The sequence below is a fragment of the Stegastes partitus genome, unplaced genomic scaffold, assembly GCF_000690725.1.
Source record: "Stegastes partitus isolate 25-593 unplaced genomic scaffold, Stegastes_partitus-1.0.2 Scaffold54, whole genome shotgun sequence".
NCBI classification, from domain to species: Eukaryota; Metazoa; Chordata; class Actinopteri; family Pomacentridae; genus Stegastes; species Stegastes partitus.
This window is the reverse complement of record NW_007577785.1, coordinates 345,624-368,774: the sequence shown is the minus strand read 5'-3', so window position 1 is coordinate 368,774 and position 23,151 is coordinate 345,624. Positions and strand designations below refer to the sequence as shown.

General features: G+C 41.2%; 1 protein-coding gene across 2 annotated transcripts in view; it reads right to left on the bottom strand.

Annotated features, from left to right (window-relative positions):
* Positions 1-18,681, bottom strand: part of pcdh17 (protocadherin 17) — a 62,051-nt gene extending 43,370 nt beyond the window's left edge. For both annotated transcript variants that reach the window (XM_008275518.1, XM_008275519.1), the window contains exons 1-2: positions 17,850-18,681; positions 14,325-17,120 (exon numbers count right to left, since the gene is read on the bottom strand). In XM_008275518.1, the coding sequence (XP_008273740.1) occupies positions 14,325-16,820 (2,496 nt within the window). In that variant the 5' untranslated portion in view covers positions 16,821-17,120; positions 17,850-18,681. The remainder of the gene's footprint in view (positions 1-14,324; positions 17,121-17,849) is intronic.
* Between the last annotated feature and the right edge of the window lie 4,470 nt (positions 18,682-23,151).

Here is a 23,151-nt window from a genome sequence, read left to right as displayed (position 1 = left end):
TTTTGTAAAATTGCTGGTTTATTATGAAGCTGGTGACTCCGGCAGCTCTAATCCAACTCAATAGTCTCATCTTGTTAATCATGGTTTGCCATAATTCACAATTCATAACAGAACTGCATTTCTTTTTATTCTTTTTTTTTTTTCATGTTCATGTTCATTTAGCGGGGAATGGGGCTTTTTCCTTCATTAAGTAGGGCTAAGTAGCACTTTAGAGGCTTTTATATAGAGTTGCATAAACAGCATGACCTGTCCCTTGCATATTCATTGCTCACCAGCAAAGACACAATATTCATAATTAATATGCAACCACTCTCATTGATTGTCTATTATTTTGGTTGACCATACAGTGTCATTAGAGATGTCTATTAGGAGCCCAGTGGAAAGCATTAAGTCGTCTTAGTGGAAAAACGTTTTTCACCCACACCCTCAAAAAAGAAATACTTCACATGGAGAAAAAAAAAAAAAACAGAACGCAATGGAAAGAGTTGACTTTTAACTCTAACCACAGACTGAGCAGAGGGCTAAAATCAACGATAGGTGAACAGAAAAAAGTAAGGACAGCCTGTGCTTTTACTGATCATGTATTATTCTTTTTGAAGAAGAGCCTGAGCAAGCATAGATATAATTTTGTTTTCTGTCTAGAAATGACTACGTTGGTCACATTTCTGAGGTAGTTTCCCTATGCACAACTGCTATAGCTGCATTTGAGAGTAGAACTACTAAAGACCCCATCAATTCAAATAGCTGCTTTAAAAAAAAAAAAAAGGGAAAGAAAAATTGTTTGTCATTTAATTTTGCAGACTAAATTACTGTTAAAGAGCATGCAAAAATGACTCCAAGGCATAAATAGACTCTGAGTCTGAGAGATGGTCAACAACGCATTGTTAAACTTATTTTTAAGCCTGTCATTATCATCTTGACAACCAGCTCACGTAGAGTACAGCAAAATGCAAATCTCCAGAGGGAGTGCATATCCTTAGACTTATTTCTCTCTCATTTACACATACAGGCCACACACATACCAGTACAAGTGCTGGAGATCTTACAGGCTAGCCTATTTTATAATTCATGAAAAATCAAATGATGGGGTAAACTAAATCCTGCATAAGCAAAATGGTTCAGAAGGCTTGCCATAATAGGCATGCAGTAATACAGAATAATCTGTTTACCACCAATTACAAAATATATATATAATAATAATCTGTTTTTAACTCCTTTGCATGTAATTGATTTATTAATGGGCTGATTAAGCTATTATTGAATGAATCATCCTTATCTAACCAAAAAGAACATTACCCAAAAACCATTATAATGTTGACCAACATCCCCTCGGGTAAAGATTACAATAATCTGCCACATTGGAAACACACAACTGAGGGTTTTAAAGTGTGGCAAACTGTCAACTTCTTTTGCTAAATGGAAGTAAATAAAACCAATTTGACTGTGACCCATTTTACAACGCACCTGTAGTATGAAATCAAATTAATGGAAGTCTACATGAGTGTTTCACTCAAAAATGTCAAAAAAATAACCACATTCTGTTAAAGTGAGCATACTGATATATTCAGAATGTCATTGGGATTAAAATGAATTCATATTAATGAATATTGATTACATTCTAAAACAAATTATACTACTAGACTAATACTAACATGCAGAGGCTAGATATATACTTCAAGGCTTTCTTTGTTTTTTGTATGAAGGTATACTGGGAGAGTGTATTGGCAGTAAATTGTACAGGTGATTTGTGATATCATTAGCTTTGCTTTCCTACTTTTTCTCCTAGGGGTCGTCTGGTTATCAGTTTTAGCCAATTACAAGCATTTTCCAATTATCAGTATCATTATGTCTTTCGAAGCAGTTCACAATACAATAAGTTAGTTTAAACAGGTGCTAACATGGCTCTGATACATAGATACGGAACTACAGCATCTGATTGGTTACACGTCATAAGTATGGGTCACTCAACACTGAAGAATAAATGGTAAAAAGTTTTCATTTTATCAAACATATGTAAAGCCTAAATAAACAAAGGCATTTCAAGTTTCTGTCTGAGTTTGTATTATTCTCAATGTTGAGACCACAATTTTCATTCTTACTACAAATTTGTATCGGTGCCAAATATTGGTTATTGGTCTCCTTCATGTCACTGTTTGGTGACAGTGTCCACATCTCTCAATCATACAAATGCGTTTTTCTATCTCAAATTACATCTTATTAATCTTCTTTTTGCTCAGATTTTTGCAGTATTTTTTTTTGTCATCTCTTAATTTCATTTTTCAACCAAAAACATACATGAAAAACAACTCTGACTTTTTTCACATTAAAAATAAATAAATAAATACATAACAATCTCCAACGATACAGTATTGTAAATTCACTCTGCCTGCTCACCAGCTGCTGTACATTTGTCTTTAGGCAAGTCGAATGTGTGATCACTAAAATGCCATGCGAGTGGGATATTCGAGCAGCAAAATTAATTCCAGCTTCATGAGGGTGGCATTGGCACAATTCATATCCTAACAAGCTGCAAACTAAATTCAAATTGAGCGAATTCATATGACTGACCCTGGGGTTTTGGAACTGAGTGAGAAGTCTGTCATAATCCTCTTCTACCAGACCAGGGAATTGGTGTCTACATGTGTGAGGGTATCTGTACGTGGACGTTTGTGTGTGTGTGTGTGTGTGTGTGTGTGTGTGCGTGTGTGTGTGCATGAGTGTGTGCGCATGTGTGTGTGTGTGCGTGTGGTCCCAGTGAAGGGACGCACTTATTAACTAAAAAGTGAGCCACTTGAATCAACTGAAGTGACTTTATTGTCTTCTGTGATGGCGTTCCAAAACAAGCCAAATTACTGTCGGGGCACTATTTATTTTCTCCGGTATGTATATTTAATTGCATTCGCATAAAATGAGTGAACTGGTGAGTGTGGGGATGTGTGTGTATATATGTATATGTTATTACTGAGCCAGTGCTATTAAGTGCAGTCTCACCTTAGTGCAGTGCATTTTAATGAGGTACTCTGTTCAGGTGCTGGCAGTCAACATGACACCAAACCAAAAAATAATTACACAGGACCAGGACATGAAATAAAATTGCTCTAAATCACAGTCCGCGAGACCAAAAAGAATCTGACTGGAACAGGTTGTGACGTCCTCTCTGTTTTCCCAACTGGTCGGCAATTGAAAGGGCAAGAAGGATTTCTCGTTCTACTTACTCAAGAATTACAGACCTCGTTATATTCGCAGTTATCTTCTGCATTATTACTTTTGCATATATGTGGTTCCTACCAGCACTATCTTTTATAAACACTACTGACAACAATTCAGCAGCCAATGCAGTCTCTGCTGCCATCTCTGAAGCCAGCTCAGAGGAAACTTTTTTGCTCTGAAGAGGAGGGGCGACACAACACAGCGTGTTTGTACTCCTATCAACACAATCCACATCTGTGGCAGTTTAGCCCCAGGAGTAAATGATAAATGTAGCTTTTGGCATATATATTTATTCCAACACACAAAACTCCTAGCGCAGCAGTTTGCAAGCTCTCTAAAATAGCAGTGTTGTTTTCCCTCACTACTTGAGACATTTTGTGTAGACACATTTAACCAGCTGGTCTGTGTAGCTTACAGCTGGCAGGCGTCTTATGATTATTGATAAAGGAAAACATGTAAATTTTGTGAAAAAAGTGAATGAGGAATGGCATGGAGAGAAATCCACTTGATGTTTAATTATTTACACACCTTTGCAACTATGGGGAGAGTATTTAAGAGAAGAAAGGGTTGCAGGATATGATCTTGGTGTTTGAGCTACTCATCACTCAGTACTTAATCATCAATAGTTGCAACAGCTTTGCAGTTAACTAATGTCTTGAGTCAGCACTGACCTTGCTTTGCCCTCATTAATCCCAAGCCAACTCAGCCCAAAAATCCAAAGCTGTTCAGAGGAAACACACTGCACCTATAGAGGTCACGCATGTAGTGTAATTAGTACTAGCACATATGTGGCAAAAGAATGGCACTTTAAACAACACGTTAAAGCAATAATATGAACAGCTTGGTAAATACACTTGTTTGCTTTCTTTCTGAGTACATCAAATACAAACCCTACGGTATCAACCAGACTCCAATGTTACTTATTAAAGGTGAGAATCAGCTCCGGACATTACCGCCCACAAAACCACAAACTACTGTCTGCTTAAAGGATCAGTATGTGCCACTACTCCTTTGTTATTAATGACACCAGTTGCCTTTTAAGTGGACTTCAGTCGGCATCTTGTTACCCGTGACATTGGCCAAAAAACAGTGACGTGACATACACAACGCTGAATGTGATTGACCAGCATCATGTTGACAGATGCGATACTAAAGTCACTAAAATTACATGTTAAAATGAAGTGTAAAGACAGGTCTGGCTATGCAAAACTTTTTTTTTTTTTTGTCCCTCCACGAATCCAATGCCCCACTGATGTTGACCCAAGGGCACATTCCCACTTCTTTTTTTTTCAGTCGTTCGATGACGTTGGTGGACTCCATTTCTAAGCTCCTGTTAGAAAGTGTTTTACATTGTTGGTGCTGTAGAAGAGCTGAGGAGGCACTTTGAGGCGAGGCACTTGAGAGGGAGCATAAACTCACATCATCCCAAGTTATTTGCATAGAAAAAGGTCCACAGGGTGTCACAGGCAAAGAAAAAAGTCAAGTAAGGTCTCATTTTCTAAGTTACATTCATGCATTGGCAATAAAACAGGGAATTATGCATGTAAATTGCAACACATGGTACCCTTAAAATGGAAGGATTTTGTTATATTTAGACAGATATATCATATTTACCATTCCAACATGAGAGTGGTATATTCTCCTCAAACTCTTGGCAAGAAAGCAAATAAGCTAATTTCCCAAATTGCTAAACTCGTTCTTTCAAGTCCATACAAAGGAACCTAAAATATCCTGTCATTATCATGCCAGGTTATTTACAGTCATTTTCTGTCTAACCGGAAAATGTCTTGTTAGCGTTTCTTTGTCTGACTGGTGGCAAGACTTGGGCTCACTTGAAATTCCCTGTAAAACTAGTCATTTAGTCTAGTACTATGCACACAATCAAAATAGGACATTACTTAATACTTAATATGTAATTATGATTCCAGTAAAAGCAGCAATTATTATGCAAAATCAAGATTAAAGAAGAAAATGTAATTGTTTTGTTATAGCGACAGTATTTTTTGCTGTTCAGATAATGAGGTTTATACAAGTACTGACCACAGAGTGCACCAATACGATTAGAACAAGCCAGAATGCAAAGAGGCGTTCATAAAATAAACACAACCAAAGTCTGTATCCTTCAAAGGCTGGGGTAATATCTACATAATCATGCTTGTCATTTATGGTGAGCCAGCATTCCAGTTTAGCGCGCTTACACTTTAGCATTTTCATACCAATATTATTAAGCCCTCTTATCTCATACATGCATCAAGTTTTACTTTTAAAAAAAAAAGAAAAAGAAAAAGCTTTTTATAATTTCATGTTGAAACAAACTATACACAATTTGTGGCCTAGTTTGCAGGTTAACAAGAAAGCTGAGAGCTTGTGAACAGAAACATTAAAGAACAAAATTATTCCGTTTGAATTGATGGAGGAAGAGCCATTCTGTGGATGAAAGGATTTTAGATATTTCCCAAAAGCTCAGAGCCGAGGCCAGACATGGATACATAAACACACAAATACAGAGGCAGAATGCGCGCATATGTCTAATATCAATACATGCACAAGTGCACATACACACACCTGGGTTCTCCCTCTCTGTTGCTATACACACATACACACACACATACCCACGCAAACCGGCACACACACAGCAGATGGGCTATGTTTCACTTCAAGGTGACCTATCTACTGTATATGTATCAGGTCATTGGGGGTGGGGTGTCTTAGCGGAGCGTGAGCCAGAAAAAGAAGGAATGGAAGACAGGAAGGATACTGTCCGTACACCTGGGTAAAGGCTGACAGAAGAGGCTTTGGGATAATGCTTCATTGGACGCCGGTTCCCCTTGGTCTCTTTTAAGTGTGTCTATGGTGCATTAAGAATCTGTCAGACCAGCTTTAGCATTAATCAGCTAGCCCACAGAAGAAACAATCACACATAATCTCAGGCTCTAAACCCCGCTGACCTTCTCTTCAAATGCATAGATAAACTCCCCTTCAAACCTCAGTCATTTAAAGACACACACACACGTATACACGCACACACAGGCCCTGGCTCCAGAGCTGGTAATTTGTTTCCTCCCCGCTCTCCCTCCCTTGCAGTCTATTTGACTGGTTCCTCCCACAGCAGCACCCATGTCTCTCCATCTGGGAGTACATCGACTCAGCATGTCGACGTGACCTCGGAGGGGAGAGGAGAGGAGAGGAGAGGAGAGGAGAGACAGGAGTAAAACAGAAACAGGAGGAAAAGGCAAAAAGTTCCATTCATCATCTGAGCAGTGTGGAGAGTGTATAAATAGCAAGATCTCTTCAGAGTTATCATTGAGCCAACGCTTCCATCGTGGTACTTTATTTATTAGGACTGCGCACAGATCAATACAGCAGACATATACACCCTGTACTGTTGACAAGATAATCTCATCATTATGAATTTGGCTTGGGTCGTCAGTAACATGAGCAATTGCAACGCTTATCTGAGATGACAAGAGCAGAGAGAAAGAAAAGGGAATCCGAAAGCGAGAGGCGCTGCAAGAGCAGGGGAAAGCCGGGAAGAGAGAACAGGCACTAGTTCTTTTTTTTTTTTTTTTACTAAACAATGCTCAGAGCAATAGATAATGAAAAACAGTATTTCAGTACCAAACAGAGCAAAAATCAATAACAAACGGAGCAAACCAGCAATTGATCTGAATGCTAAAGGCCCCAAAAAGATTTCTCTCTAAGACATAAACCCAGTGAGGGGCCAATTGAGTACATCTGTGTAGTACAATAGAAAAAGATGAGACCGGCCAAACATACCATTTTCAATACGCCATTAGCACTCAACGTTGCCACTGCTACCCCCGAAGAGCAGACACAGTCAACGTTTGACGACAAATCTTGTGTGCCCACCACTTAGTGGGCCTTTTGTTTAGGCAATAACATCTGAGAGTGCCGACTCATTCGCCTCTGTTGCCACAAACACATAACAGCCACTGCAAAACACAGTGGCTGTCAATTCCCCTCAGACACACACAGGGCTTTAGACATGGGAGTCAGATTTCAAACTGTGCTACAGATATAGGCAGGAACAGAGGAGACAGTGGGATCTCTCCTATTAGAGTGTCAGACTTTCTCAAACACACAAACATACACTGGCTGGGTTACACTGTTTAGAAAAATACTCCTCAAATTGCAAACACAAAATTGCAATTTCCTGATTGGGCGACTGTAACATACTCCGGTGATTGTAGAGAGAAGAAGTCATTTTATAACGGCTTGTTTTGACATGTAGTTAGGTGAAATTAAAGTAAATGAGATGGCATTCATGGTATATCCCTCCAATCAATTAATCATATTACTGATGGAGCTGAAGAAGTGCTGAACTGTAAAAGGCAAGGACAAGGAGAGAGAGATTCAGGCAGAGAGGGATAAATCATTTCTCTTATACTAATGAGATAGAAGGTGAGAACAGATTCACATAACTCATTCTTTGAGCTGCGTGTTGTTTCTACAGCACATGCCTAGGGGGCACAGTGAAGGAAGATGTGGCAGAAATAAAAGCTCTCTCAGGCTGGACCGTTGCCAAGACACAACAGAGCGAGTTCTACTTTGTTTGACTTTGAAAGTGTTTGATTTACAGCAAGGAGACCCGACTGCTGGCAGTTCAAAGAATACATCGCCATGCCATGCACACCTATGCAGCCTTCTGTGGGTTGTGCATTTTACTGCACATTACTGTGTGGTCACTCCTATCTATGCCCATCTATTGCTGCAGCTCTGGCACCCTGCTGCTTAAAGTCTAAAGACCCCAGGAGGGATCTAAGAGCCTTCAGGGGGCAGGCGGCCTCGACAGGGAAGCCCATTCCAATCTGAGGGAACCAGCAAGACCGGTGCTTCAGAGCACAGCTGGTGGTAGCACGGGTGCGCGCAAGTGGGTGTACGTACGTACACACTCATGTAGACACATGGTCGCCGAATCTTGGATTCCTCCACTGTGAAGGTTATGTTTTGTTCTCTTGTTTTTGCGACCTCTGTTAATGCTAGGTTGGCTCCTTGTGCCTGACTTGTTTGAGCACAATGCCAGCCGCACCAAGGTAACTGGGGACATGCACAAATTTTTTAAATATTTTTGATCAGAATCTTCTTTTTCTATTTGTATTGCAAGGGTTGGTATTAAAAAGAACATATATTACAGGAGAAGGACTGTCAGGTACAAAACGCACAGATCCATCGGGTGTAGGCGTGCACCTGCAGGGCTACAGAAATATGGGCAACTGGTTGTATTAACAGGGTCAGGGAAAAACAAGTCGCACTGCCACACAGGAAAATAGTCACAGAGAAGGAAAAAATGACAGTGAATGAAAGCAAGAGCAGTCATGGGCTCGGACACTTTGTAAAAACATAACAGGCCAGTAATTAATAAGTCGCATAGGACTCACCAGCCTGCCTATAGAAAATAAATCAAGCAAACCGGCGGCCCTTGCTACTAAACAGAACGACATGATATTCTGAAGCTCCGGTGTTAGTGAATTAGGAAGAGGAGTCCTGATCATCCACTTCCCCTTTATCACATACACACACACACCGAGGCATACACAAAAACACAATAACGCGAGAGTGAATGTCTCCTGACAAGCCACAGTCTTATTATCATGCCCATGTCATCTCCAATAGGCTGCTTCCTACTGAACCAAGTAAATTGGTTTAATGTGTCCGGCCAATCTGGCTATCACGGAGGTCAACTTGTGTTCTCATATCCTGTCTCTTTCTCTACACTTGCAGCAAATAGAATTCCTTTGTTGCTCTGCAATGCCAGGTTGGGAGGTCTCTTAAAAATAATGAAGTTATGCAGCACAGCTAAGTGTTGTGTACATATGAATGCAAAACAGCTGGCTGAGTGGATATCTAGTGGCTGATGAATGAGATTAATATACTGTTTGCATACATTGCTATACTTATCCATTTCAGTCTACTGTCTGTACTCTGCTGGAGTTTGTTTTAAGTTACAGGGGGAAACTGTGTGTAGTTGTGAGCATAGTCAGGGGCCCTACATTTCAATTATTTAGCAGGGTTAGTTGGATTTTTGAAAACTTGCAATAAATAAAACATTCACTTCTATGGCTGCCTGAAATTTCAAGACATTTTTTCCAGAATATCTATATATGTAATGAAGTACTAACCGCATACATCTTTCATCAATTGCACAATTGAGTTTTTAGCCTCAGTCTATTTAATGTTTTGCATGAAAATACTGGCCAAAAAAGTAAAAAAAAAAAAAAAAAAAAAGTGAGTGGGAAGATAAAGACATTGGTGGTGTGCATTACCACTGGAACAAATTTCCTTAATTTTTATCTCTTCTAAAACTTGACAATGTCATTGCCACGGGGGGGAGTAGAAAAAAAGAACAGGCTTTGAGAGGTTACTACCAGCATCTCTACTTTCTCTGATGCTGCCTCACAATGCAATCAGACCCAGGGCAAGTAAATGAATGCTCAAATTCTTCTTGTACCAGAAAGTTAGGAGCATCTATTTCCCACCTACCCTGTGTTCTGCCCTCCTCTTGCGCCCATGTTCACAAATGTGTAGCCTGAGACCTCCGATGTTTATCGTGACATCTTCCGCTTTCCTCTGATTTGTTAAACGTTATGATTTATTAATGAAAGAGGATGCAAATATAGCTGCTGTTTTCTGCCGTGTGTTACACAGCTGCTACAGCTTGAAGACACTGTGACGCATGTGAATTGAAACAAGCACCTCTGCAAATACCACCAATAAAGTACCAGTAACAGGAGCTAATAAACAACACATCCATTGCCAAAATTTTCAGTTTTGTTTAAATGGAGATAACATAATTTACTGGCGTTCCCTAGAGCAACACTCTGTGGTCTGACTACACTTCCTCTCAGTTGTATCTATCATATGAGCTTTGGGGGAGATGAAGAAAAATAAAACTGCCTATTAATAATTCAGAATTTCGGCATGTAGTGTTATGTACAGTAGCAGCAGGTTTATTTGTGGAAATATGAAGATATGCCCCAAAGGCAAAGTGGTATTTTTTTATGCACTCGGAAGCTCAAATAAAACAAATCTGGCCTAGTGACTCAGAAGCTCAACTGGGGGACAAATGTACACAAATTACACACAGTTTCTTGAACTGTCCCCCATTCCTATAAATGATTGTTTGTGTGTCTACTTGCTGAGCTGCTCAATCCTCTCTGCAAGCAGGTTTCAATATATACAGGTCTACCAAACTTGTTCCATAGAAAGCTCCAGAGGAAAGCAGTTATCTAAAGATGAAGGGAGAGAAATGAAATAAAGAGTGTTTTTCTATTCATTGCTTCAGTGGCCACTGAAGTGTGGGAGCAATTTCAATACAATATACAGAGGAGGCTTTGATAAGACTTTTCGGTGGAATCCTCAAAAACAGCCCAGGCACGGTTACATGTGCATCTGTGTGTTTGTGTGCGCAAGTGTGTGCGTTTCTTGGAGGAAGGGTGTTTCAAGGTTCGGACAAATGCAAGATTGTCACGCTCATAAAAGAGAGGGGCTCTGTCACGGAGTCTGCCAGCTAAAGGCTTAAATCACATGCCTGGAATACACAATGACGTTACACCCACATCCACACACACACACACACACACACACACACACACAATCTCCCTAAATTATGCAGAGTAAGACCATTCCTCGAAGCATCCATTTTCAACATCTGCTCCAGCGACGTTGTTGGCATGCATATGCTCAACCTAAACAGATCAAAGGAGTGAAAATTGTATCTCCTGTATAGCATACACACTGCGTAAATGATCACAGTCACACCTCTTAAAAGCTTTTTTCGGCAATCTTTAAATTCACTGAATAGGATTATGGCTACCAGTCATTTTGCGAAACCATTCTAAAACTAGGGTTGATTACAAGCTGTTGCACTGTTTTTTTCTAATTCATCTGTAGTGAAATTTAGCTGATTTTTTATATCATTAACTACGTCTTGATAAATTCAGTGATTGTCAATCACAATAATTAGAGTAAAATATTGTGAGACAGATAAATCCAGAAGAAATACACTACATTTTCCTGAATTGATGTGTCTAATTTTTCATTAGAGAGCCGTAGGAGCCTTCTTACCAAGCGACAATGTCAAGTCAGCAGAGACTAGAGCCCCTTTTCTCCTTGCCAACCTCATCTCAATGCCACCGTACACAAGGCAGAATGCCGCCACCTAAAGGCAGCCTTTATAGCCTTGCAGAGACCCCCTTTGCCTTTGTACCACTTGCACCTTATTAACACTGACAGTATCCCAGCGAGACAGGCTGCTTTTTAATTAGAGTTTTATGGCAAATCAAATTACAACACTCAAAACTTATCAAAACAAATCAGTATGATAAATTATGGGCCATTTGAAAGTAATGGCACAGGAATCTTTGAATGTTTGTTCGCAATGAGGTCAGATTCTCGAAAAGGTACAAGAAAGCAGCAGAGGCGCGTCTCAACCAGTCAGTGGGCAACAACTTGGCACAGTTGCTGAAGCTAAACATAATGTGCAACAAAATCCTAAAACATAATCAAGACAGAGTGGGCACAGGCTAACTCTGTCGAGCGAATTACTGCAATCCCTCCTTCCTGAGCACTGAGGAATTCTGCTGCAGATTGGTTTTAACCTTGATTCCACACTAAGTAATTCCCTTCAACGCCTTAAGCGGAATTAGGCATCATTACGTATCATCCATCTCCTTATCCCAGGAATTCTCTTTACAAATGAAATGAAGCTCTCCACTGGGCCGGTTGCTGGCATGGTGGTGACAATGATAAGGGCAGCAGAGCTCTGCTGATACGTTCATATTATTCCCCTCTCCCAGCTAGAGACCAAGCCCAGTCTGTCTGCCAGTGCACCACTATAAAACATCATTAGAGGCCAGCAGCAGTATGGAGAAAGACTAGGAGTTGCAGACAGCTACAGTGACTCCACTAGGTGCAGATGAAGACAGCAGCACTAAGGTGCCCTTGTAAAACTGACTGAACAGGCGATATGCTCTCCCACTTTATCCATCTCTTTATTTATTTTTCCTTTTTAGTCTCTCCTCTGTGGCAACTGTAGTGACAGATGGGCTGAAAGGCCTTGGGATCGATGGGAGGGGAATTCTGTCTTTGTTTCCTGATATTTTTCCCATAGCCACTCTCCTGACTCAGGTTACTTACTGTCCACACGAACGGAGAGAGGAGGACGGAGTGGAGAGGAGGGAGGAAAGTGATACGCTTCTGTACAGCCTCTGAAGAAACTTAATGCCTCAGGCCATCTCCCTCTACACAGGTTTCCGTTGAATAATACAATATAGCACCCTGCACGCCTGATGCGTCGAGGGGACCCTCTGTAAACAAGACACTAAGGAATGTGTTGTTCCTGCTCCTGCTTGTGTTCCCTTTGACGGTCTGAAGGGAGAGGAGAAAAGGAAGCGCACAAAATGTGTACACGGCAGCCTCACACAGTCCAATTCATCATCACTACATTAGCAGAGAAAGAGCCTGCAGAATGCACCAGCAATTATTTTGTCCCTCTGATGAGGAAGCCTTAACGGTCTTTTGTGCTGACCTTTGCCCTATGCAGCTGGTTCATAATAGAAACAGGGCGAAGACTGAGAGTGAGAACAACAGACAGTGGCCTTCCTCCCTGGTGGGAACACGTCACATCTGATAACAGTCAAATCCACGTCCAGTGAAAATAGTGGTGGGACACAACAGATAGCAAAGAACTTAACACTATAGTTGAAGTCCATTAGGATGTAAGTGGAAAGAATGTTATTCTATAAAATAATAGGCCAAAGGCAGAACAAACTGATGATAAAAGTTGCTGCAGATCATATGAGGAACACTGAATTTGTGACCGTTAGTTTAATTCAACACTAGTTTAGTTATATTGTTAATCATAACATTTATCATTTCAGGCAATTTTACACACTACATTATTAAGACAAGCCAGATTATTTCCCCTGTAAGCAAGCACTTGGAGACAGTGAGGGAGGAAAAAACTTGCACTTAACCTGAAGAAACTTCTGACAGAACCAGACTGGAACAAAACGTAAACATCACAATAAGGGTTAACTCTGCCCATTATGCACAGTGTTACATACCACTGTCTTAAGCAGACTTTAATCCTTGTCTGACACGACAGACTTTTAATGGGCTTAAGGCCAAAGACATACAGAAGTTATCACGTTAGAGGCTTATACACCAAAGCACTCCACACAAAGACGTATAAAGTGGCCGTGAAAATAAGTACAATCTCCTAATCTCTAGGAATTAAAGTCGCAAGAATAAACCACAAAGAGCCATAGAATAACATGACACACCGAGCAAGCACCAGTAGTGGCTTGGAACAACTTTACTGTTATTGTCAAACACCATAACTGTTGCTGTTACCTGCATGGATGTATATTAATATAACATATGGGTACATATAGCAAAAAAAAATAAATTTAAAAAACATCTGTGGAATAGTTGAAAAGTTTTAAAGCTAGAACTTCAATAATAATTTAAATAATCAATTATCTGTCAATTATTATATCAATCAACTATTTTGATAATCAGTTAAATGGATTTGAGTATTGTTTCAAGAAACAAGGTATTTGAGGACGTTATCTTGGATTCTGGTTAACACTGATGAACATTTTTCGACATTTTAGAGAACAACTAATCGATTAACTGAGAATAAAAATTATAATAACGCAGCTCTATGTAAAATGGCATTGGTCCTACTTATGCCATATACCTGCTTGTAACTCAGCCACAGGCTAAATTCTTCATTCCACAGGAATGAAATGACAGTGACTGAGTGATTAATGGAAATTTTCTACATGTAAACTGATTTCAAAAGCCTGCCGTGACATATTTCAAGCACAACTGATTTGTGTTGATGTCACCAGCTCTGTTCTATGAGAGCACCAGAATGACTGTTTAATCCTTCTAATGCTCACCCCTCCCTTTCTTCTCTTTCTCTGTGCTCCTGGGCCTCTCTGCTTCTGCCTGTCCTTGTCTTCTTTTTTCTTTCATTTTACAAAAAAAAAGGGTCAAATGCTGATAGAGAAAATGGGAGCTTTGTGAGGGTTGTGACGTGCAAACGGTGGCACAACAGTGAAGGAGAAGAGTGCAATTTCTCTTACCTGTATGATGGACATGCGGTTAGTAGGTGTGTCTGTAGTGCTGGTGACTGGGCCTGTGAAGCTGGTGTGGCATCCCACGTGGCCTTGGGGCACGCTGAGGTTATTGGCAGTGGGCTTGAGGTACATGACCTCTGACCTTGGTGTGCTGAGTGGCAGGCGTGTCTGGTAGTCAAAGTACATGGGAGAGGTGGCCAAGGAAGGGCTGCTTACCACATTCATCACATTCATGGCATCCCGCTCTTCCACCTCGCTCTGCACCAGCATGATGTCGTTCTTGTTAATCTTCTTCTTCTTGCCTTTCCCCAGTTGAGGGTGCGAGTACTCTGCAATGCGACAATTATAAGTACGAATCTCCTTGTTTTCCCGCTTGCACTTGATAGCTATGGTCACCATGGCGGCCAGAAGCATTATGGATATGATGCTCAGAGTTACAATAAGAGGCAGAGACATGTCCCAGTTCTGATTGTCCTTCATATGTGGCAGTCCATCAGGGGGGCGTCCGTTGGAGGCCTTGATGATGAGTCTGGCAGCAGCAGTTAGAGTTGGCTTGCCGTGGTCCGATACTCGGATGATCAGCTCCACAATGGGGCTCACGTCGTCCCAGAACGGGTGGGCTGTTCGCACATCCCCAGTCACCGGATCAATCTCAAAGAGGTGCTCCTCATTGCCGTCTGAGATCTCATAGGTGAGTCTCCCGCTCTCGCCGTAGTCATTATCCATCGCCCTCACCGTGGTAACAATGTAGCCGACACCAACATTGCGCGGAACGTGGATTTCGGCTGTATCATTTTGCAGAAGCGGCAAAACTATAACAGGGATGTTGTCATTGACATCCAGAACGCTGATGCGCACTGTCGCATTGCTCTCTAGGTGTGGAGACCCTGCGTCTTTAGCGAGAACCTTAAAGTCAAAATACTTTATTTGCTCATAGTTAAAAGATCTCACAGCATAGATGGCTCCGTTAGCAGCATTCACATTAACGTAGGTGTTGACATCACCCCCACTCACGTTGGAGTTGATTATGCTGTAGTACACTGTGCCATTCTGGCCGAGGTCAGGGTCATGTGCCAGAACTGAACCTAGGTACTCCCCAGGGATGTTGTTCTCAGGGATCTGCAGAAGGTAGACTGACTTGGTAAAGCGAGGAACATTGTCATTCTCATCCAGAATCTTTACAGTGAAAGATTTTGTGGAGTTTAGAGGAGGAATGCCATTGTCTTTTGCCACGATAGTGACATTGTACTCATCCTGCACTTCCCTGTCCAAGGGCCTGTCTGTCACCACTGTGTAGAAGTTGTCATAGTTCTCCTCAAGTTTAAAAGGGACATTACCCAGCACTCTGCACTGAAGCTGCCCATTCCTGCCTGAGTCCTTGTCTGTGACACGGACGAGAGCAATGACAGTGCCTGGAGGTGCTGCCTCACTGATGGCTCCCTGTCTCACAGACACAAAGCCTATAGATGGCCAGTTATCATTCCTGTCAAGCACTTTAACAGTGACTTTACAATGGCCTGGGATTGGATTAGGACCTAGATCCTTTGCCTGGACGTCAATCTCAATAACTGGGCTTTCTTCGTAGTCAATTTCACCCTGAATCTTTATGACCCCTGTTCTGGAATCTATGGAGAAGAGCTCCCGGATTCTCTCTGGGGCATAGCCACTAAAAGAATAGACTACTTGTCCATTGTTTCCCTCATCAGGATCAGTGGCGTTTAAATCAATCAACACTTTACCAGGAGGCGAATTTTCAGGAATTTCCACAACATAAGAGGGCTGATCAAACACAGGGCTGTTATCATTGGAATCAATAACTTTGACATTTATCTGCATGGTACCTGAGCGAGGATATTCCCCACCATCAGTAGCTGACAAAATAAGGGTGTGATGGCTTCGCTCTTCTCGGTCCAGTGGTCGTTGGATAACTAATTCTGGGAATTTAGTCCCGTCCCCACGGGATTTTACCTCCAAGGAAAAGAGATTGTAGTCATCGCGTGTTATTTGATAGGTTTTCAGGCCATTTTCCCCTGCATCTGGGTCATGCGCACTGGTCAGGGGAAAGCGTGTTCCTGGCACTGCATTTTCCGAAATGTCAATATCAATCTGATCTGAAGGGAACGTAGGTGAGTTGTCATTAATGTCCTGAATGTCTATTTTGATCATGCATATCTCCTTGTCATTGGCAAACACTTCCATGGAGAGCTGGCACTTGGGGTTTCTCTTACACAATGTTTCCCTGTCAATGCGCTGCTTTGTGTACAGCAGTCCGCTTTGGGGGTCCACGTCGATGAGATGCGGGGCTGAGTTCTCCAGGACCCTGAAGTTGGCTTTCTTACCCTGTCCTCCCTGCCCAGTTTGTTCGAGTCCAAGTCTGGCATCTTTGGCAATGTTCCCAATCACCGTCCCTGGACCCTGTTCCTCCGGGACAGAGTAATTCAAGTTTTTCAATGTCAGGGCTTGAGCCCACAAGAGCAGGAAAAAGAAAATCGAAAGATACATCTCCACTCAGTAAAAGCTGCTACAGTCTGTGTTGTGTTTACGCCTCCGTTGACCTGTTGATATCTTGTTCAAATTTGGTATTTCTATTATTTGGGATTAAATAAAGAGTCCTGTTCATCATGTGAGGCCTTGACATTTGTCTTTGTGGATTGTCTTTGCTCTGTCGCTCTCTTCCTTTGCGAGCAATCTGTGGTGCTGAACACCTAATTTATATTCAGCTGAGCACCCAGACTCATCTGAGCAATAATCGCGATCCAGTCTCCAAACAGAATAGTCATTGTAAGTGTTCACTCAAGCCACCTAAGAAGGAAAACAGGGGAGGGGAAACAGGCATGTGTTATAATGCATATGTGTTAATTCAAATAGAAATAAATAAATAAAAATAACAGAGTGAGCTACACTGTCCATTCTGCCAGGAAGAAATCAGATCCACCTCCGAGCCAAAAATGAAACAGGGCTCATGTGTAATTCATCTCCACAATTATGGGGGACGCTTGTCAATTAGTTAACCTTGGGAAGACACTCGGCGCAGCCCAGATACACGAAGCAAATAATGATTCCCCATGTAGTTTATTTACCACATGCATTATTGTAGCCACACGACTCTGAATGCAGGTTTTTTTTTTTTTTAATCCATCTCTAATGTGCACTTGCACTAGACCTGAGTCAGGCGTGATAATGGCACATTCACACATTATGGCGAAACTGTAATAGGGCAACTTTAATAATGTGGTACCACTGTAGGCGTACAACTGGAGATGGCCTATTGTGGCGGCTATTTGAATAAGTGTGTATAAAATGAGCCTCTTACACGCATTAACAAATCCGCATAATCCGGATATTTAAAATGAGCCTTATAAAAATTCAGAAATGAGCTGCCAACATCTCAGCACAGCCGTGTAATTCTCTCCACTGATGCTCTCTCTCTCTTTCTGTGAGATTCAACGGTCCTTGGAAGAAGCTGTTGCATCCGCATGAACAGGGATGCTCGTGAAATAACAAACAGAAGAAAAGATAAATTAAACTTACCAAAAAGAAAGCGCTCTGATAGTAGTCCGAGAAATAAAAAAATAAAAATAAAGGAGGAAAACAGTCAGTTCCAGCAGGGTTCAGGGAGAGTTTCATCCCCTACTTCAGTATAGGTATAGGTATATATATTTAAAAACACAAAAACAAGCCGTATCCTTCTCCTCTGTCTGTGTGCAGAAGGGGGGAAACGCCACAAGCCCTCCGATGCACACGCAGGCTACAGTGCAGCGCAGTGGAAATAAAAAAAAAAAAAAAAGTGCTCCAGAAAAGTATGACTGTAATGTCAATGAGCTGAAGTCCTCTCCGCTGTCTGATTAGAATGCAGCGGCTCGCCTTCTGCCTGCAGTGAGTCACCGTTCTTCAGGAAAAAAAAACTGTTCACACAAATGCTTTATGATTTAAAAAAAAAAAAAAAAAAATTCCAGATGTGTTGCAAAAAAATAAAAAATAAATGTAAAAAAAATAGATCCGAAGTGGACGTTGTTTCAAAAGGTGATTTTTTTCTGTCCCTCTCCTCGTCCGAGAGTTACTGATTCCCGTAGTGGCATCACTCTTTCTTTCTTTCTTTCTTTCTTTTTTGTATGTGTGTGTGTGTGTGTGTGTGTGTGTGTGTGTGTGTGTTTGTCCTTGTCCCGACGTCCTCGTCAAAGTCCAAACATGAGAGACACAGCGGAGGTTGGTCAGCAACAATGCCGCATTCTGGCGCAAGTGGCTCTCCCTTCCCGTGTAGCTGTCAGGAGAAAAATGAGTGATTTTACTTCACGTATACACGCAGAGTCGTTATTTACTATTTCCCGCACGTAACACAGCTCTAAGCACACAGAAGCGCTTCCTCTCACTGACTGAACTCCGGACACCGCATGGTGCATTAAACATTGTCGCTGCTCCTCCGGCAGCCAATGAATTTGAAGAGGTGGGAAGAGAAGGAGGGATTCAAAAGCCGCTTTGGGTACAGACTACAAATGATTGGTGGCTCGCAGTTCACCGGTGGCGGAGGCTGTCTTTTTTCAAATATCACACTTCATTGTTGTTTACAATAAAGGAAACGGTGCGTCGAGCACGCTTTTACTGACAGATGTGTTGGTTGGTTGGATGGAGTGGAGGAGAGGAGAGGAAAAAAAAGGGCGGGGGTGGGGGGTTGGTCGGAGTAGGTTGGAGTGGTTTGGAAAATTTCAGTTGGAGCATCTAGAAAAAAAGCAAAGAGCAGACAACAGGTTCAAACTCGGTGGAGATAGAATCCACTGATTAATTAACCGAATTCCCTCCTCTTATTTTGAAATTCATTCAAATGTATTCAGGCTGAGAGGAGACCAAGAAATGTAAAAGAGGAACATCAATTAGATTTTTAGATACATAAGTGTAAAAGTGTTCACCTGACTCATTGGACAGAGTATGCAATCTGCTTTAGAGACTTACATTTACATTTCTATGGCACAAAAATACATGAATAAAAAAATAAAACTCAATCCCTGCACCAGTGCCTAGATGGAGCATCTATGAAACAATCCCGCATTACTATGCAGGTGCGCTGTGCCACCTGAGAAGCAGCAGTAATTGTGTTAAACATTTTTCTATGTAATTAAAAGTTCTAAATAGCCTACCCAGGAAATTGTGTGATGGGAAATTATAAGAGATTTGATACTGATGATTGCAGCAGGTATTGGAAGTGACACTGAGATCTTACCTAGTTTTTCAAAGTATTATGCTTGAAAAATTCTTGATGGAAATCTTCATTTAACCTTGACTGTTGGAGTTCCTGCTCCAAAGAGAAGAACCCACTGAAACACTCCATTAAAAAGTTCTTTCCCAGTGGAAGCTGAGCTGAAATGTTCAGTCAATCAACAGTTTTTCATTTGATGTGGCGACTGTTTTGTCAATTTAGGATGCAGAATTTTCAAATTTAGGCCACCAGGGACCTTTCTGTGTGGAGACTGTGTTGTCTCAGTGCCTGCTTGGGTTTTCTTTGGGTACTCTGGCTTCATCCTACAGTCTAAATACATCCATGGTACCTGAATTGGTGATTTTGAGATGGCAGTAGGTGTGAGAGTGAGTTTGTGTGGTTGTCTGTTTCTCTGTGTTAGCCCTGTGATGGAGTGGCAACCTGTCCAGGTTGTGCCCCGCCTTTCACCATAAGTCAGCTGGAATGGGCTTTAGCTTTATATAGGCTTTAGGATAGATAGATGGATGGATGGATGGATGGATGGATTAAGGGTTTTCTGATTTGTCCTACATGAAAAAAACATTCATCTTTTGAAATGTGTGTTGAACAAAGCAAAGAAATTTAAGACTTCGCCTTGGGCTTCAGAAAACTGTGATGGGCCTTTCTATTTTTAACATTTCCTGGCATTTTATAGATCAGACAACTGACTAAGACGATATTCAGATTACTCAATAATGAAAATAGTCTTTAACTGCAAGTCTAACAGGGAATGTAGGAAAACTGACCAGTGACGATGCCAGAAGTGCATCAGGGTCAGAGCAAAAATAAGGACGACATGCAAAAAAGTAAACAGATCCCACTGTGTTTTGGCCGAGTTTAATCAAACCTTTCATTTGGTGCTGCTATTTCAGCATGTCAGCATTGTTCAGTATAATCTTGTAGTCCATCCATGTATAAACATGGGTCTCAACCTCTTTGACTTTCCGACTGACCTTTCTCTCTGACAGGAGGGAATGATAAGAGTGTCAGATTCGCTCAGTCAGATGGCGACCAAAGCTCATTATTAAACAGCAGGTTTGATGTACTAATGTCAAGATGTTGATAACCGATGAAGGTAAATGTCACATCACTGTCTCTATCTCTTTGCCTCTGTCTCCCTCTCTTTCTGGGTGTGTGTGCTTCTATTCAAATGCGATGCATATTTTGTTGCCTCTTTCTACCTTCCTCTAAACTCTTGTGGGTGTTCCCAGTATTATAAAGCCTAAGACGAAGTGCTGTGGGCTTGTTGCTGGTGCACATTTATGCACAGTTGCTGGTTACATTTTCCAAGTATGATCAGCAACACATGTGGAAAAATATTTCAATCTGCTCTTGCAAACAAAGGCGCAACTATGCATTCTTTGGGGGATCGTGGTCTCCCAAAATTTAAAAAACATACTATTTTAAGGGAAGAATATGCTGTTTGACATTACAAGACAATCACAGCCTATGGATGTACTGTTACAAGCAGTAAAGTTAGTTTTCACAGTGAACGGCAGCAGTTTCCAGTATTTTGGGTTTTTCTTCACATTCCTGCACAGAGATTGTTCGAGAATGAAACTGCAGAGTTCAGAAGCCTCAGTTTGGGTGTCTTTAGTCAGCAGAGGTGCACACACAGAACAGTACAACATCACACATCAGCCTTCATGTCGGCTATTTTACTTCCTGCGCTTCTCACTTATGACGAAGGCTGCCTATTAGACGTCATTTAGCATAGAGCGCATTGCCTTGGTGCACCTGTGTCAGTGTCATTGGGCATTTTAGGTCTTTTAGAATCACACACATCCAGACAACCCAACCAGGGTTGATTAATCCTCAGCTTGTTCCCACCCATGGGTATGTTTTTTGCAACATACTGATGTATCTGTAAAAACACAGCTGATGTGACAGATCTGAAACCTGTCAGATGAATGTTCAAATCTTATGTACCCAGGTGTCATTTAATGCAATTCTGGATTTAACAGAAACATTAATACTGAATTCCTGTTTGTTGCCCACAGCTGCCTGCATGTTAGATTCTTTCTTTTGACTTGAATGAACACCTGCAGCATCGCACAGCAGCAGAGAGGATGGATGCTTGACAGTGATGCACACTTTTTACATACAGCAGTGGCAAATTCACCACAAGACCACATTGATCCCACTACTGGTTTTTACCCCAGTGAAATAGTTTTTGCTTTTTCTCCTTTCCAACTGTGAAATGCTACACACCAACCTTAAACAATGCCTGGAAAATCACCTGCCTTGATGAAATGTCACCAGTGCTGCGAGAGATAAACCCAGCCATTAGCAGCTTTCTTCATTAGCCCAATTAAATGGCCCTCAGGAAATGCACTGACAGAAAGCGTATTTGGAATGAGCTGCTGGTGAACAGCTGCATTAAAACCCTATTTCGTAAATTAAATTTCAATCTAATGGCAATGGCCTTTCTTCAGGTGGTAATAAGAGAGAGGCGGCCTCTTCATGCCTACACTATTTAACCCATTTTTGAATTCTCTTTTCCTCCCTTCCTAACACTCTGATTCCACTTCTCCTTCCCCTCTAGCAATAAAAAGTGTTACAGTCTTCTACCAGAAAGAAATTTAAGCTTTGACGATGGAACATGTGGAGCCCGAGTGTGTTCTTTTTCTCTACTACCTCTGTCAGAAAAAAAAGGAAAAAAAAAAATCAGAGCTGACTTTTACACATGGAGAGTTTTTCCAGCAGCAGACTGTCACCTCTTTCACTGCTACTTTTTACTTTCCTCTTGTTTGTCTCCTACATTTTTTTTTTCATGTTGCCATCTGAATCTGTGCCTCCCTTCGTCTTTACACTGTTCAACTGTTTGCTGTGTTAGAGGGAGAGGGAGTGGAGCACCTTATTGTTTACTTCGCTTTGCTGTGGTTCAGCAGTAGAGAGAAACTGGTTTCCAATGCAGCACCTGCTTTGAATGTTATCAGCCCATTAAATAGCTGTTTCTAGGTGAAAGCAGCATGAGTAACTCTTTGCTTATGATAGCATGAATCTGAGACCTTCATATCAATTATATTTTTCAGGACATATGTCTCTTTTATGCTTCAAAGACACAAGCCTTTTGCACTGTACATTAGCTGCAGCACCCACATGTTATGCAGCCTGACTGCTTGAAGCTATAAATATTAATCATTTTCCTCTATACAGGTATGATCTGCTTTACTGTAAGTTAGTTCAACCTGCATTTGACCCTATACACTGTATATTTTACAGGTTAATCCTTAAGTGTCTAAGAGACTGTTGAAGCTGCAGTTTCTCACAAGTTCAGTTCAGACCATAGAATTGAAGTGAATAAGCAAAAAAAAAAGTAAATTATGCCCCAAAGGGTAAGACCCCAAAAAAGCTAACTTTAAATTTTATTTTTGGTTCATCTTTCACCCACTGCTCTTTGTTGTCCACTTATTGGGTTCTCTTTTCTGGAATGTGTTTCACTCAATACCCTATTTTTACACTTCTCCAAAAGTAGGTAAAGATTCGCTTAAAATGAATTAAACTTAAACCTACTTAATTAAACTTAAAGGCAAGTGTTGGCCATGCTAAAACACAGGGTCACCAAAGAAAATGCCATCATTGGAATGTGAATAACACTGT